Source organism: Brachycentrus maculatus, unplaced genomic scaffold, assembly GCF_059751285.1.
Source record: "Brachycentrus maculatus isolate JH-2025_06_01 unplaced genomic scaffold, ASM5975128v1 h1tg000450l, whole genome shotgun sequence".
NCBI classification, from domain to species: Eukaryota; Metazoa; Arthropoda; class Insecta; order Trichoptera; family Brachycentridae; genus Brachycentrus; species Brachycentrus maculatus.
The window spans coordinates 5,001-19,300 of NW_028281197.1; the positions used below are offsets into that span (position 1 = coordinate 5,001).

The 14,300-nt window shown below is 33.7% G+C and overlaps 1 protein-coding gene across 1 annotated transcript; it reads right to left on the reverse strand.

The window, feature by feature from the left end:
• Positions 1-275: 275 nt before the first annotated feature.
• On the reverse strand, positions 276-10,048 carry LOC148302468 (pancreatic lipase-related protein 2-like). Its single transcript, XM_088271563.1, has 6 exons — positions 9,941-10,048; positions 8,563-8,671; positions 7,365-7,474; positions 5,279-5,529; positions 2,576-2,778; positions 276-574 (listed from the first exon to the last, which is right to left on the reverse strand). The coding sequence occupies exons 2-6, from the start codon at positions 8,663-8,665 to the stop codon at positions 276-278; spliced, it is 966 nt and encodes a 321-aa protein (XP_088127689.1). The 5' UTR covers positions 8,666-8,671; positions 9,941-10,048.
• Between the last annotated feature and the right edge of the window lie 4,252 nt (positions 10,049-14,300).

Consider the following 14,300-nt stretch of genomic DNA (forward strand, 5'->3'; position numbering starts at 1 on the left):
ATATATATGCAATTTTTACCACAATTCTTGAATTAAAAAGACATTGATTTTAAGCAACAACATTGTTAATCATAATTAAAGTAATATTATTAAAAAAACTTTTTTTCTTCTTGAAATTCGAAAATTTATCTAGAGCAAATTTTGACTAGAAATACTGTTTTCTGTTTTCTTTATTTGTAACATAGGAAAAAACAAAATTTCATATGCAGAAGTCAGACCCAAAAATCGTTTCGACTTGTGTTTTTGATATGTATATGTATTTTGTTGATATGTATTTATTTAGAATCTTCGGGTCGAGTACCATCTTCTCCCAAACCATATAACTCCGATCCGTTCGTCCTGAGGAAAAACATCCCACGAGATTCAGAAGACGTGTCATATCCTATATACTCTCGTTCATTGTAGACGCAGTCTCCTTTCTGAAAGGTCTCCCAGTCGGGACACTTCACTCCAATGAAGTTCTTAGGGTACAATAAGGATTCACCAAAATATTTCCAAGCCCGTTCGTGATTATCAAATGAATCAACTCCATCTTTCTGCTTGACTCCTCCATTTGGGAAAAAATCCACGTGTGCTGAAAATATATGAAAAAAATACATTTTAATCGATTTTGAGTTTCATTAAGACAGGTGTATTGATATGGTTTAGGCATGTGAATCGAATGAGCGAAGATAGAATACATCAAATTCAGTGTGTTCTCCAGATATTTTTGTAATTTGACATCTCAACATAGCTGAAGAAGAATATGGAAGTCTGGGTATAAATCTTATCATAAGTACTTATTTATTTTTTTACAAAAATGTTAATAATATTAGTATTTAACCACTCACCGAGATTTTCATGTCTACTGGTTTCGAGAAGTACCCGTCTTTTCGTCAGGACAATCACTACCACAGCTTGCAAACAATACCACCCTTCACCACCAAAGCACCATTTATAAATGGTTATAACTACACAAAATGTTTTTGTGATTTTTGGTCGACCCGAAGACCAACATGCACTAAAGGTTTCAGCACAGACATGCCTTACGAGCCGAGGTTAAACATGCACTAGACCGATCATAAGACCTATCATCATAGACTACTTAAGTGATCATTTTGTGCATATTCACAATTCTTCCCATGGTTGTCAACCACACTGCTCAAACTTTAGGAACTCCTAATTATATCATAAATCTCATGACGTGTGATATGTGGGTCTCATGGATAGAATGGAGAATATTACAGTGTGTAAAGTGATCAGCTTATTACTGGTCCTTTAAATACATAGACATTCATATTCTTCATCATATATGTTGAGATAACCAGACAATCGCTGTGGATCTTCCTCGAAGGACATCTAGAGGAAGACCAAAGAATTCATGGATGCTGCAGAAAGAAAACATAATTCGAGGGCATGACCTAGATCAGTGTTCCGCAAAGTGTGTGCCGTGGCACACTGGTGTACCGTGGTGATTAGTTGGTGTGCCGCGGAAAAAGTCTACTTTTATGAAAATAACACAATTGCTCCAAATTTTAATTATAACATTATTTACATTTCGCATTCAACACAATAAGTCAAATATGTTCCCATAATATGGTAAATATGCACCTCTGAAATTTCTTAATTTGGAATGTGTACCTTAAATAGAAAAAGTTTGCGGAACACTGACCTAGATGACGTTGCTGGTGACAGAAGGATCTTCAACCTGAGCAACAGACTACAAAAATGACAAGTTAGAAGAAGAAGGAAAATTTAAAGTAATTAATGAATTGTAAATTCACAAATAAAATCGGGATGCAATTTTGTATGGCATTTTTCAAGTAATTTTCACTTCTTAATTCGTATTTGGGACATATCCTACAGGAGAACTATGCGGATGATGAGGACATCAAGCGCCAGTATCGTGCTCATTGCGTGCGGTCCAATATGCTGACACGCCGCTTTGCCCACTGCTCCGCGCAGGTAAAAAATAGACTATATCAAGTGTTGTGTACGCAGCAGTACGGCAGCGAGCTATGGTGCAAGGTTACACAACGAAGCTTAAAGAACATGAAAATATGCCATAATAACGGTTACAGAGCTTTAATGAAGTTACCCCGACACTTAAGCGCGAGTGTTTGCCACAGCACGCCTACCACACTGGGATGGCCTGTTAAGGCACCGAGTGGCAGGCTTCCGGGAGAGGCTGATGAAGAGCTCCAACCTCATCGTAAAGTGGCTTGTGGAGCACAGATGGGGCTGGACATGTGGCGGCACTGGAGCACAGTGCTGCGTTTGCCAGAGAGCTAATGTTCATCTACATCTCTCCAAATTTATTATTATAATTATTATTTTCTTTCACGCTCTTATTTGTTTATTATTTTTAATTTCATTGTATAAAAAGAAATGTTGTAAAACATATATGGCTGACTAAGAATTGCACCCACCACTTAGTCAAGCTGGAATAAAGAGTTATTTTTATTATTATTATTATTCTTATTTGCCTTGAAAGATTGGTCAATCAAGAAGCCTAGATGCTGCTGAACCAGATCTAGGAATTCAGTTGGGAGCTTTTAATCTAACAAGTCATTTGCACATGAGTAATTGTACCAACCATTCAGTTCAGTCTGTCCGAGAGTACCCATAGCCGTGTGGATAATATCCACAAAATGTGCATCAGCGGCCTGGAGTATATGTTCCGATGTACTGTTGAACAAGCAAGGAGCGGCTGGATCGAGTCCTGTAATTCTTCCTAATTTGAATCCTGATAAGGAATTGAATAATTTGCTGGCATATGCGGTGGTTGTAACGCCACCACTAGAACCAACGAGATGAATTTTTTGAGGATCAATTCCAGCTGGAAAAAATAGTTTCATCAATTGATATGGCAGTCACTTTATGGTAACTAACTAACTAACTAACCATCACGCCGCTTCCCCGCAGGGGTAGGCAGAGAGAACAGAGCGCCACACCACTCTGTCCTTTGCAAACATTCTTTGCCTCTTCCACGTTCATGCATCTCCTCATACATACCCGCCGATTGTTACGACTCCTAACCTGACCACATTCAAGTATTTGGCATACCTGATCATGCCATGTTTTTCTCGGTCTTCCTCTGCTTCTTTTCCCACTAACATTCACCTCATAATTTTGTTTTACCGTTCTTTCCTCACTCATTCGTTCTACATGTCCAAACCATCTCAACACACCTTTCTTAATTTTATCGATAATGCTTATCTCAGCTTTGCATTCCTTCCTTATTTCGCTATTCGTACATCTATCATACATCGTTTTGTCGCACATTCTTCTGAGAGATCGCATTTCGACTGCATTTAGTCTACTTTCATCCTTCTTTTGCCAACTCCATGTTTCACTTCCATACATTAGATTCGGAACCAGGACTCCGTTGTGCACTGCCAGTTTAGCTTCCGCTTTATGGTAATATTTAATATAACTTTATGGTAATATTTAATATAGTATAAATAATTAAATAATGTAATATAATATAGAAAATTAGGCATCCATTAAATAATGTTTGGTGCATAGGGCACTGCTTCATATAAACGAAGTGTTATCTTGATCATTTGCACATGAAGGAAAGGTGATCAGCCCTCCGCTTCAGGTACCAGTCCAGGGAAATATTGAATAAATATTACAGTGAATAAATCACTTATATTTATTTGACCGCCCACTGGGAATCGAGCCCGGGACCTCCAGCCGAGCGTGCTGACCATTACACTACGGAGGCGAACAGTAATATTTATTAATATTTATCCATTTTTAAGTGCAGTGATTCACTTATCGAAATTTATTTAGAAAAAAAAACAAATTTAGATTGCAAATGTAAAAGATAACTGAATACGGTTGAAATGCGTTCCCTCAGACGAATGTGAGGCATAACGTTGTATGATAGATATCCGAATGGTAATACAAGGAAAGAATGCAAGGCAAAGATAAGAATTTTCGGTAAAAGTAAGGAAGATGTGAAAAGATGGTTTGGGCGTGCGAATCAAATAAGTGAAGAAAGAAAAGCAAAACAAATATATGAGGGGAATGCGGTTGGTAATAGAAGCAGAGAAAGACCGAGAAAAACTTGGCTTGAAGTATTTCAAATAAATGGGTGGGGTCAGGTCAGAAATCTATGAATATAGTGTGTATGAGGGGATGCATGAATGTGGAAGAGGCGAAGATTGTTTTCAAAAAAAGATTGATGTGGCTTTCTTTTCGCTCTGCCCGCCCCTGCGGAGAAGTGGCGTGATGATTTAGTCAGTTATTTAGTTATTAAAATAATTTAAATATATTCGTTTTTAATACCACCATTATCGAACACGGAAATTAATATTTGTATTGTATTAGTGTTTTAAGTATATATTTAGTTTAAAGATGAATGTCATGATTTAGTTAACATTTTCGTTGTTTTTTTATTGAATAAGGAAATATATAATTAAAGGTTGTTTTTTTACAGTGATTTATACTGAATTATCACATTGAGAATCTAAGGGTAATCCTTCGATCTGAATTCCACCTTTACAACATTTTGAGTGTGTCAAAATACTTGACAAATCTGGATTATTTCAAGTATGGGAGTATTTTTATATACTATTTTAGGCATCTTAACAACGATGGAATAAATGGAAATATATGTAGAGAAGAATTGGAAGTCTGGGCATTTACGGGACTTACGACCGTCATAGGCTAGTTTGATCACTTAAACTTTACACACGTGTAACCTTCACCAATTCTACCCATGATTGACAATCACACTTCACAAGTTCTATAAATATATGATCCGATTTCGAAACACTATGTCACTAGAATTTCGTGTCACCTATAGATGTCTCTAGTGTTTCGAAATTGGATCATACACTCACACACACACATATATATATATATATATATATAAATATATATATATATATATATATATATATATATATATATATATATATATATATATATATATATATATATATATATATATATATATATATATATATATATATATATATATATATATATATATATATATATATATATATATATATATATATATATATATATATATATATATATATATATATATATATATATATATATATATATATATATATATATATATATATATATTTATATAAATATATAGATATAAATATATATATATATATATATTATATATATATATATATATATATATATATATATATATATATATATATATATATATATATATATATATATATATATATATATATATATATATATATATATATATATGTATATATATAAGAAATCTCTCATTCTTTTCAATATAACTTACCATTCACAAAGTTCACAAATGAACTGAATGTACGTCAAGGACTTTACTACATTTATTGATCCGAGTAAGGCATTTGCGTCCACGTAAATAATATTTCTTCCCCCTGCAAGGATAACGGCTCTGGGAAATTGTGTATAATACATTGATGTATGATCGGTCGTTACACCGTGAACGAGGAAAACTAATGAAAGATTCTTGTCGAAATTTAAGTCTTCCAACACGGCTGTTCCGTTCATCAGCGGATATTTGGTCTGCAATTGAAATACGTACAATTTTATTTAAAACAATCAGTAACTTTACATTTTAGGTGGGTCCGAATACAAATAAAAAGAGTCTTTGCTTAAATAAAAGCTTTCCTCATTTCGACGTAGATGACTGTTTTTATTTTATTTATTATTATTTATTTGGCAGTCGCCCAGTGAAAAGATGTTTCTGCCACTGTCAAGTATTATTTTTATTTTCAAACATAAAATAATATAATATAATTATAACAATCAATACTAAATTTCATAGTTTAAATTTATTTTATTTTATTTGTTCGGGAATTGTACAGCTTTACATATAAAAAAAATATAATAAACAATAGTTACATTAACAATAATAGTCATTACATTACATTACCAAAAATAGTTACGTTAAAAAAAGTCAATTAAACAATTCCACATTTATGTTATAAAACTATTAAAAAACATTCAGAGATAAAAAAAGGGTATGGTATAAAATAATAGATTTAGCAGGAAGGAGAAAATGCGCCTAGCTTTATCATTTTAGAAATAATGCCCGCGATTCTTGAATTACGTTTAAAAAGAAGGGTGGATACTTGGGTGGGGAGTTGGATTCCTGCCCGTTTTAAGCTATTTAGAAACTTCTCCTTCTGTGTTGTGAGCGGCCACTGAAAGCACGTATGGTTTGCATCCCTTATATCCTGTCCACATTTGCAATCTGGTGATGTAACACACATCATCTTATATAGATGCACAGGCAGTGAGCAGTGCCCAGACCTAAAGCGACATAACATCAAGATGGAGGATCTAGACAAAAATAAGTTCCAGTACCATGGTTTGAATGGGATTTTAGCTTGAATGTTGGCTAGATGACTGTTGTGAACTACAGTCATCACATGTGCTGTATCACGAGATTGATCAATATTTCTACATATCTAGGAGTTTTTGGGTAATTAATCCAAAATTAAACTCGGTTATTGGATTGAATTCTACTTATATTTATATATATCGTTATAATGCAGGAGAACGTGACCAAGTGCATTTGTTTACAAAAACGTTATCATTGACTACTTTTTATCTTACTAGCTTAATATTGCCCTGAAAAAAATCCCAAATGATTTTAAACTTTGAAGTATAATATATTGACTCGTTGAAAATGACTAACTGCAATGGTGTTTATTTTCTTGCCAAGCAAAAGTGACTTAAATGGCCCTCCTGAACATTTTACGTTTAGTCAGTTGGTCACTTTCTCCTGTACGACTACGATATGTATATATATGATAATATGTGACGCGTTTCGTCTTATTAAGACATTATCAATGTTTTATAATGTTTTAATAAGACTAAATGCGTCACATATTATCATGTATATGTCAATAAAAGTAGAATTCAATCCAATAACCTTATTAATTTAAGATGTATTAGCCAAAAATTTAAAATGGAATTCTACCAACTGTCTGCAAAAGCTTTCGAAACCGGTAGACATTTTAATTTAGTTATCATAAAGTATTTATAGTGATTTTAAAACAAAGTTACATTTTAATTATAGTTTTGAAAGAGTTCCTGCTTATTAAAAAGCTTGAGTAGTGTGGTTGTTCAATCATGGGTAGAATTGGTGAATGTTACGCATGTGTAAAGTTTAAGTGATCAAACCAGCCTATGGCGGTCGGCGGTCGAAGTCCCATAAATGCCTAAACTTCCATATTCTTCTTCATCTATGTTGAGATGTAAAATAAAAATGTTTCAACCTTTCAACGGAAAATATAAGTGGACATAAAAATTTCCCTGAGGAACACCCATTGATAAAATTAAAAAATATTTTGAATCTTCTTCTTAAGTAAGAGTAATCTATTAAAACTTACTTGATTTTTCGGCGTGAGAAGACTGAGCGTTACAAGAGACATATCTGGTTCCCTTTTCATTTCTACCATCTGTTCGTATTGATACCCCAATACCTTCTTAAGATTCTCACCTACGAAAAACATAAAAAATAAATTAATAGTATCCAATAATAATAAAAAAAACGTTCACTTTCGAGAGGCTCGTAAACCTGCGCTTCACCAGCTTGTACGGATATGCAACGAGTACAGATATGCAGCCCCGTGACGTCGCTACTATCCTCCCTTTCATACCATGTAATACCCATGGGTACTAACTCTTAAGGTGGGGACTGACCGGAGCATTTCGTCGTAACGTAACGTCATAACTCCAATGGATGGAGTTATAGCTAGCCCTGCTCGCTATACTGACTATACGAATGCTCGCATCGTAACGTGTTGCGCTACGACACGGCTCCATTCAGCCACCACCATTATGTATGAAAGTAATGCATTGAATTAACAAAAGAAGGATGAAAGTAGAGTGTGGCAAAACGATTTATGATAGATGTTCAAATGTCGACATAAGAAAATAATGCAAGGCTGAGATAAGGATTATCGATAAAATTGAGAAAGGTGTGTTGAGATGGTTTAGACATGTGAATCAAATAAGTGGAGAAAAACATTGAAACATATATAAAAGGCGAATGTGGTGAGAAGTTAGAAGCTGAAGAAGATCGATGAAAGCTTGGTACGATCAAGTATTTCAAATACTTTAAAGAAGTCTTTTTAACGATAAAACAAATTAATGGGGCGAATGTTGTTGAAAACAGGAGCAGATGATGACCGAAGAAAAGTTGGTATGATCAAGTATTTGAAATACTTGAATGTGGTTAGGACAGGAGTGGGTAAGTATGAAAGGATGCATGAATGTAGAGGCGAGGAATGTTTGCGAATGCAGAGCGGTGTAGAGTAGTGTTTGTTCTCTCTGCCTACCCCTATGGGGAAGCAGCGTATCGGTTAGTTAATTAGTATTTGTCACGATTATAATTGACATTTCATGCTTCACAAGTATCTTCTTACCCATATCCGCACATAATGGTGTATAGGACACTGCATCGTATTGACGCAAGGCAAGGTGATCCCGCGCTTCAGGGACCAGTTAATGCCCAGAATTCCATATTCTTCTTCATCTATGTTGAGATGTCAAAAAAATAAATTCAACGAGATGTTTAAAACTCACATCTTGAATATGTAGCCAACGCGTAGATGTCAGGAGCTGTGATTCGTCCCTGAACCTCTAAGATCATTAATTCAACCACCAAAAGAAGCGCAATGGTCCTCATCTCTCACTGCAATAAATCATTATTAATTCATTAAAATAATCTTCTTTATAAAGATTATAAAAAATAATAATCAGAGTGTCATAAATGAAATCTCTAAGAAGCGTATCAGGCAAGAGTCTTCGAGGTAGAATAAGAAACGCCAGGATCAGGGATATATGCGAGATCGAAGATGTCGTTAGGTGGGGAAGGCAACGAAGGAGACAATGGTATGCGCATGTGAGGAGAATGGAATCATCCAGACTCCCCCACATCGCACTGTACGGCCAATCCCAAAGTAGACGACAACACGGCAGTCCACCAAACAGCTGCATCGACAGCTGGGAATCGACATCGCAGGAGGCTAATCCCTCTTAAAAACAGGCCACAAGACCAACACCAAGAAGAAGAAGAAGAATTGATAAAAATAATATTTTCTTCTTTATTATAAAAAGTATAACATGATGATATCAATTGACAAAACTAAAAGTATGACCATATCAAAGAATCCAGTAAGATGCAAATTAGTTGTAAATAACAGAACCGTTGAACAGTTGATGGATTTAAGTATCTTGGAGTTGACGTTAGTAGCAACGGTGATCTCTATGGTGAGACTCTAAAACAAATCAACAAGACTGCAGCTATATCCGGATGTCTCATATTCTCAGTGTCGAGTCACAAACACATGCAAATGGAAAGTAAAATAAAGATGTACAAAACATGTGTTCGATCAAAAGCCACTTTTGGGATTGAGGCAAGAGCAGATACTTCTAGATCAGAATCTCTACTTCAAATCTCTGATATGAAAACTCTCCGATCTATAACCGGAAACACGTTGCGACACGTTTTTTGACAACTCAACATTCATTAATTCAACCCCTTATCCACACCTCAATGGTGCATAGGGCACTGCATCATATAAACGGAGTGTTATCTTGATCATTAACACATGAAGGAAAGGTGATCAGCCCTCCGCTTCATGTACCAGTCCAGGGTAATATTAAATAAATTTTAGAGTGAAAATATCACTTAAATTTATTTGACCCCCCTGGGAATCGAACCCGGGACCTCCAAAACGGTAGCTGAGCATGCTGACCATTACACTACGGAGGCGGACAACTCAACATAGATGAAAATAACATGGAAGTCTGGGTATTTTTGAAGTAAATACTGTCGAAATGGACCCCTTCGAAATGAATAAAACGTATAAAATGGCTCGTTGTTTTTTAATATTTTTTTTACAATTTTCAAAAGCAACCACAGCTTAGCATATGATGAATATGATAAAACAAAGTTTACCTTGGTTGTCTTTTTTAGACTTGTCAAGAATCACAACAATAGATTATGTGATTTGTCAGATTTTCCTGTTCAATCAACGTCAGATGCTGAACTGTGTTCACCTTTCCGCACTAAGATCTGAAAACTCACTGACTGATTACAATTTTAACATACTTATCCGCTCATATTTATTGTACTTAATACATATTTATATAATATATATTTATACATATTTATTTTATTTATGTTCATATTTATTTAACCTCTGATTAACATAACAACGTGTATTTGGGTAGTATGTTTTCTAGGGATGGAAAGATTGATAAAGACTGAAATCAGTTATAGCAAATAAAAACTTATCAGTGGAAGCTAAACTGGCAGTGCACAACGGAGTCCTGGTTCCAACTCTAATGTATGAAAGTGAAACATGGAGTTGGCAAAAGAAGGATGAAAGTAGACTGAATGCATTCGAAATGCGATCTCTCAGAAGAATGTGCGACAAAACGATGTATGATAGATGTGCGAATAGTGAAATAAGGAAGGAATGCAAAGCTGAGATAAGCATTATCGATAAAATTAAGAAAGGTGTGTTGAGATGGTTTGGACATGTGGAACGAATGAGTGACGAAAGAACGGTAAAACAAATTTATGAGGCGAATGTTAGTGGGAAAAGAAGCAGAGGAAGACCGAAAAAAACATGGCACGATCAGGTATGTCAAATACTTGAAAGTGGTCAGGTTAGGAGTCGTAACAATCGGCGGGTATGTATGAGGAGATGCATAAACGTGGAAGAGGCGAATAATGTTTGCAAGGACAGAGTGGTGTGGCGCTCTATTCTCTCTGCCTACCCCTGCAGTGAAGCGGCGTGATGGTTAGTTAGTTAGTTAGTTAACAGAACAACTAGAGGTGAAATAACTGTAGATTCACTCTTGAGTATCGCTACCAGAGAAAAGATTTTTTTTTCTTTATTTTAAATCCTTTTGCATTTCACAATTATATATTATTACAAGTACAACTAAAACAAATAACATTAAAAAAAAGATCCCACAAAGGCGTGGCCTGTGTGTGGGTATACATTATATTTTAGATTATAAAGGGCGCTGGCAAGAATACAATATATATTATCAGAAATAAATATGATTAAAACTGCTAATTTCAACTACAAATATTTGATATTAACAGAAAACAAAAAAACAAAAAGATGAAAATGAATAAAATTAACAAATATGTAACATTACGCTCACTCCTTTCAAGAACGTCATAAATCAAAAAACTTGATTTTTCAGGAGAACGTTTTTAAAGTTTAAAAATATAACACAATGTATTAAAAATAAATATCAAGCCACTTGTTAAACTTTTTACTGTGCAATAGATATTTTTAGGTAAAACTTGAAGGTTTTTTCTCCATTTGGAAAATATATAGTTTATTTATAAAAATAATCAAACAACACCTTTTCTTCAAAATGCAAAAACAACACTTTTTGCCCTGTAGCGGGTAAATATTAAGTTAAAAATATGCCTCTTTTGCTGGGATATAGTACATTTTCTGGGCATTCCAAAAACATGCACAACTGAAAACTGACGATTTTTGATTTATGCAATGATTTATGATTTATTCCCAGCAAAAGAGGCATATTTTTAATTTTATATTTACCCGCTACAGGGCGAAAAGTGTTGTTTTTGCATTTTGAAGAAAAGGTACTGTTTAATTATTTTTTTAAATATACTTAATATTTTTTAAATGGAGAAAAAACCTTCAGGTTTTACCTAAAAAGATCTGTTGCACAGTAAAATTCAATAAGTCGCTTGATATTTATTTTCAATAAATTGTATTATATTTTTAAACTTTAAAAACGTTCTCCCGAAAAATCAAGTTTTTTGATTTATGACCTGCTTGAAAGGAGTGAGCGATATATGAATTACTAGAATTTTCACTAGAGACATCTATTGGTGACATGATTCATTTCACTAATAGATGGCAAGTGAGATGGATAAAACAAACAATAATTCAACAAGATATTTGATAAGTTAGAACGGGGGCATCTGGAGGCGTTTGAGAAGTGGAGTTAAACGTGCATGATGGAGATTCATCGGTCAAAACATGTAGGGTACAACAAGGTATTGCTTACTGAATAAAGATGCTGATGAATATGAGATGAGATCTTTTCTCAAGATGCTTACTGAATAAAGTAGCGCAACAGCGAGCCAAATGGATAGGCCATAATATAGGAGACATCCAGGCCTGCTTCATACGATTGCGGAGGACATGTCACTCACTCCTTTCAAGAACGTCATAAATCAAAAATCGTCAATTTTCAGTTGTGCATGTTTTCGGAATGCCTACAAAATGTACTATATCCCAGCAAGAGAGGCATATTTTTAACTTAATATTTACCCGCTTCGGGCAGAAATTGTTGTTTTTACATTTTGAAGAAAAGGTATTGCTTAATTTTTTTTAAACAATACCTTTTCTTTTAAAAAACCTTCAGGTTTTACCTAAAAAGATCTGTTGCGCAGTAAAAAGTTCAATAAGTGGCTTGATAGTTATTTTTAATACATTGTATTATATTATTAAACTTTAAAAACGTTCTCCTGAAAAATCAAGTTTTTTGATTTATGACGTTCTTGAAAGGAGTGAACGATGTGCGAGGGCACAAACTACAGAGGACGACCCGTTTAATACATGGACCAAATTATCTCCGACATGCGCTATAGCGGGTGATAGAGAAAGAGAACGGACTTACTGACTGACCATGAAAGTAGCAATTAATTACAATTTTAAATATAAATTCTTAAAAATAATATTACCAACAATTGTATTTAGCTTTAAAAACATTAATTCTCTAAAAAAATTGCCATGTTAATAAATTTTTCCTTTCCCAGAAAATAAATATAAGGGTACGTACCTAAATACATCCCCTATTAGCTACTGTGTTCTCCCATAAATTATTGTAAGTTAAACCTGTCACTTGGAATTGTATAGCTACATAAGGACCTCAATCCATTTGATCTTCACATTCGTTTGATAATGCCATAACTAGGCGAAACAATTGCCACAATATTGATTTTTTTTGTGTTTTTGTTAATGAAATACAACTTAGTAGACTACAGCAAACCAATCATCACACACATTGTATTGTAATTTAGATTCAATTGTTGAAGGATCATTGTCATTTCATCATAAATATTGTCTTATAATTTTTTATAAAAACTAAGTTGCGAAAACTTTTTTTTAAAGGATTATTAAATAATTTTTAGAAAAAGAAAATTTTCATTGCTTAGTAATCATTTAATAGCTAGTGATCACAAATATAACAACAATAACGTACATATCCTAGAAAATACTATTACGAAATTTTATACTTGAAAAAATAAAACAACTTTCTTTTGTTTTAACCACTTTTTATTGGTACACTTTATCCAACCGGTTTCGATAAGAACTTTGTCATTATCAGGGTTTATGTACTAAATTCTAAAACATTGAAAAACTCATAGTTAGGTTATAATTAATAACTCTTCCCTAACGATACCAAAAACTAGAAAAAAATTGTTTTATTTTATCCACAAAGTATCTGCAAAAACATTCAAGAAACATTTCATAAACTACAACATTTTGAAACAATAGAAATTCATAGATTGTTTTTAAATGATAAACCCATAAATAAGAGTATGACGATGACTACAGCCTCCTCCCTACTGTCTATGCTCCCACTGATAAAAATATCAAAATATAAGAATTAAATAAAATAAGAAACAACTCCTACAACATATCCTTCAACGTCCCAATGACACAAATCTAAAATTTAGTCTTAGCTGCGCACACGGTTTTTGAAAATGAGGCAAATAGCATCGAAACGTCACAATGGATCTTATGAAATTGTGGCATTTACCAAGTAAAACATTATTTTTTTACAAAAATGTTAATAATATTAGTACATTGGTTATATACTAATATTTTTAACATATTTAAAAAAAAAGTAAAAATGACTATCCACAAAGTAATTGCTTTATTTATTTATTAATATTATTGAGAATAAGCAAACAACATATGATAATTATGATTAATCTTACATAAAAATTGAGGTGTACCAAGCCTGCTTGGGTTGAGGACCTACCAAATAACTCTTCTCCGTTCGTTCGTAAATATTACGTTCGTAAGCAGCAACCAAAAAGAATAATAATTCTCCTTACCATCCTTTGTTTACTTTGTGTAATACCACTTCTGATGCGAGCATCGAATGTTAGGGATCTGGGCGTTAGATTTGTGAGCACCCTGACATTTCACTATCATATAGAGGCAGTCAGTGGTAATGCATTGAAAATGCTAGGATTTGTTCTGCGTACTGCCAGGGTTTTCGAAAATACCCGCGTACTGAGAACT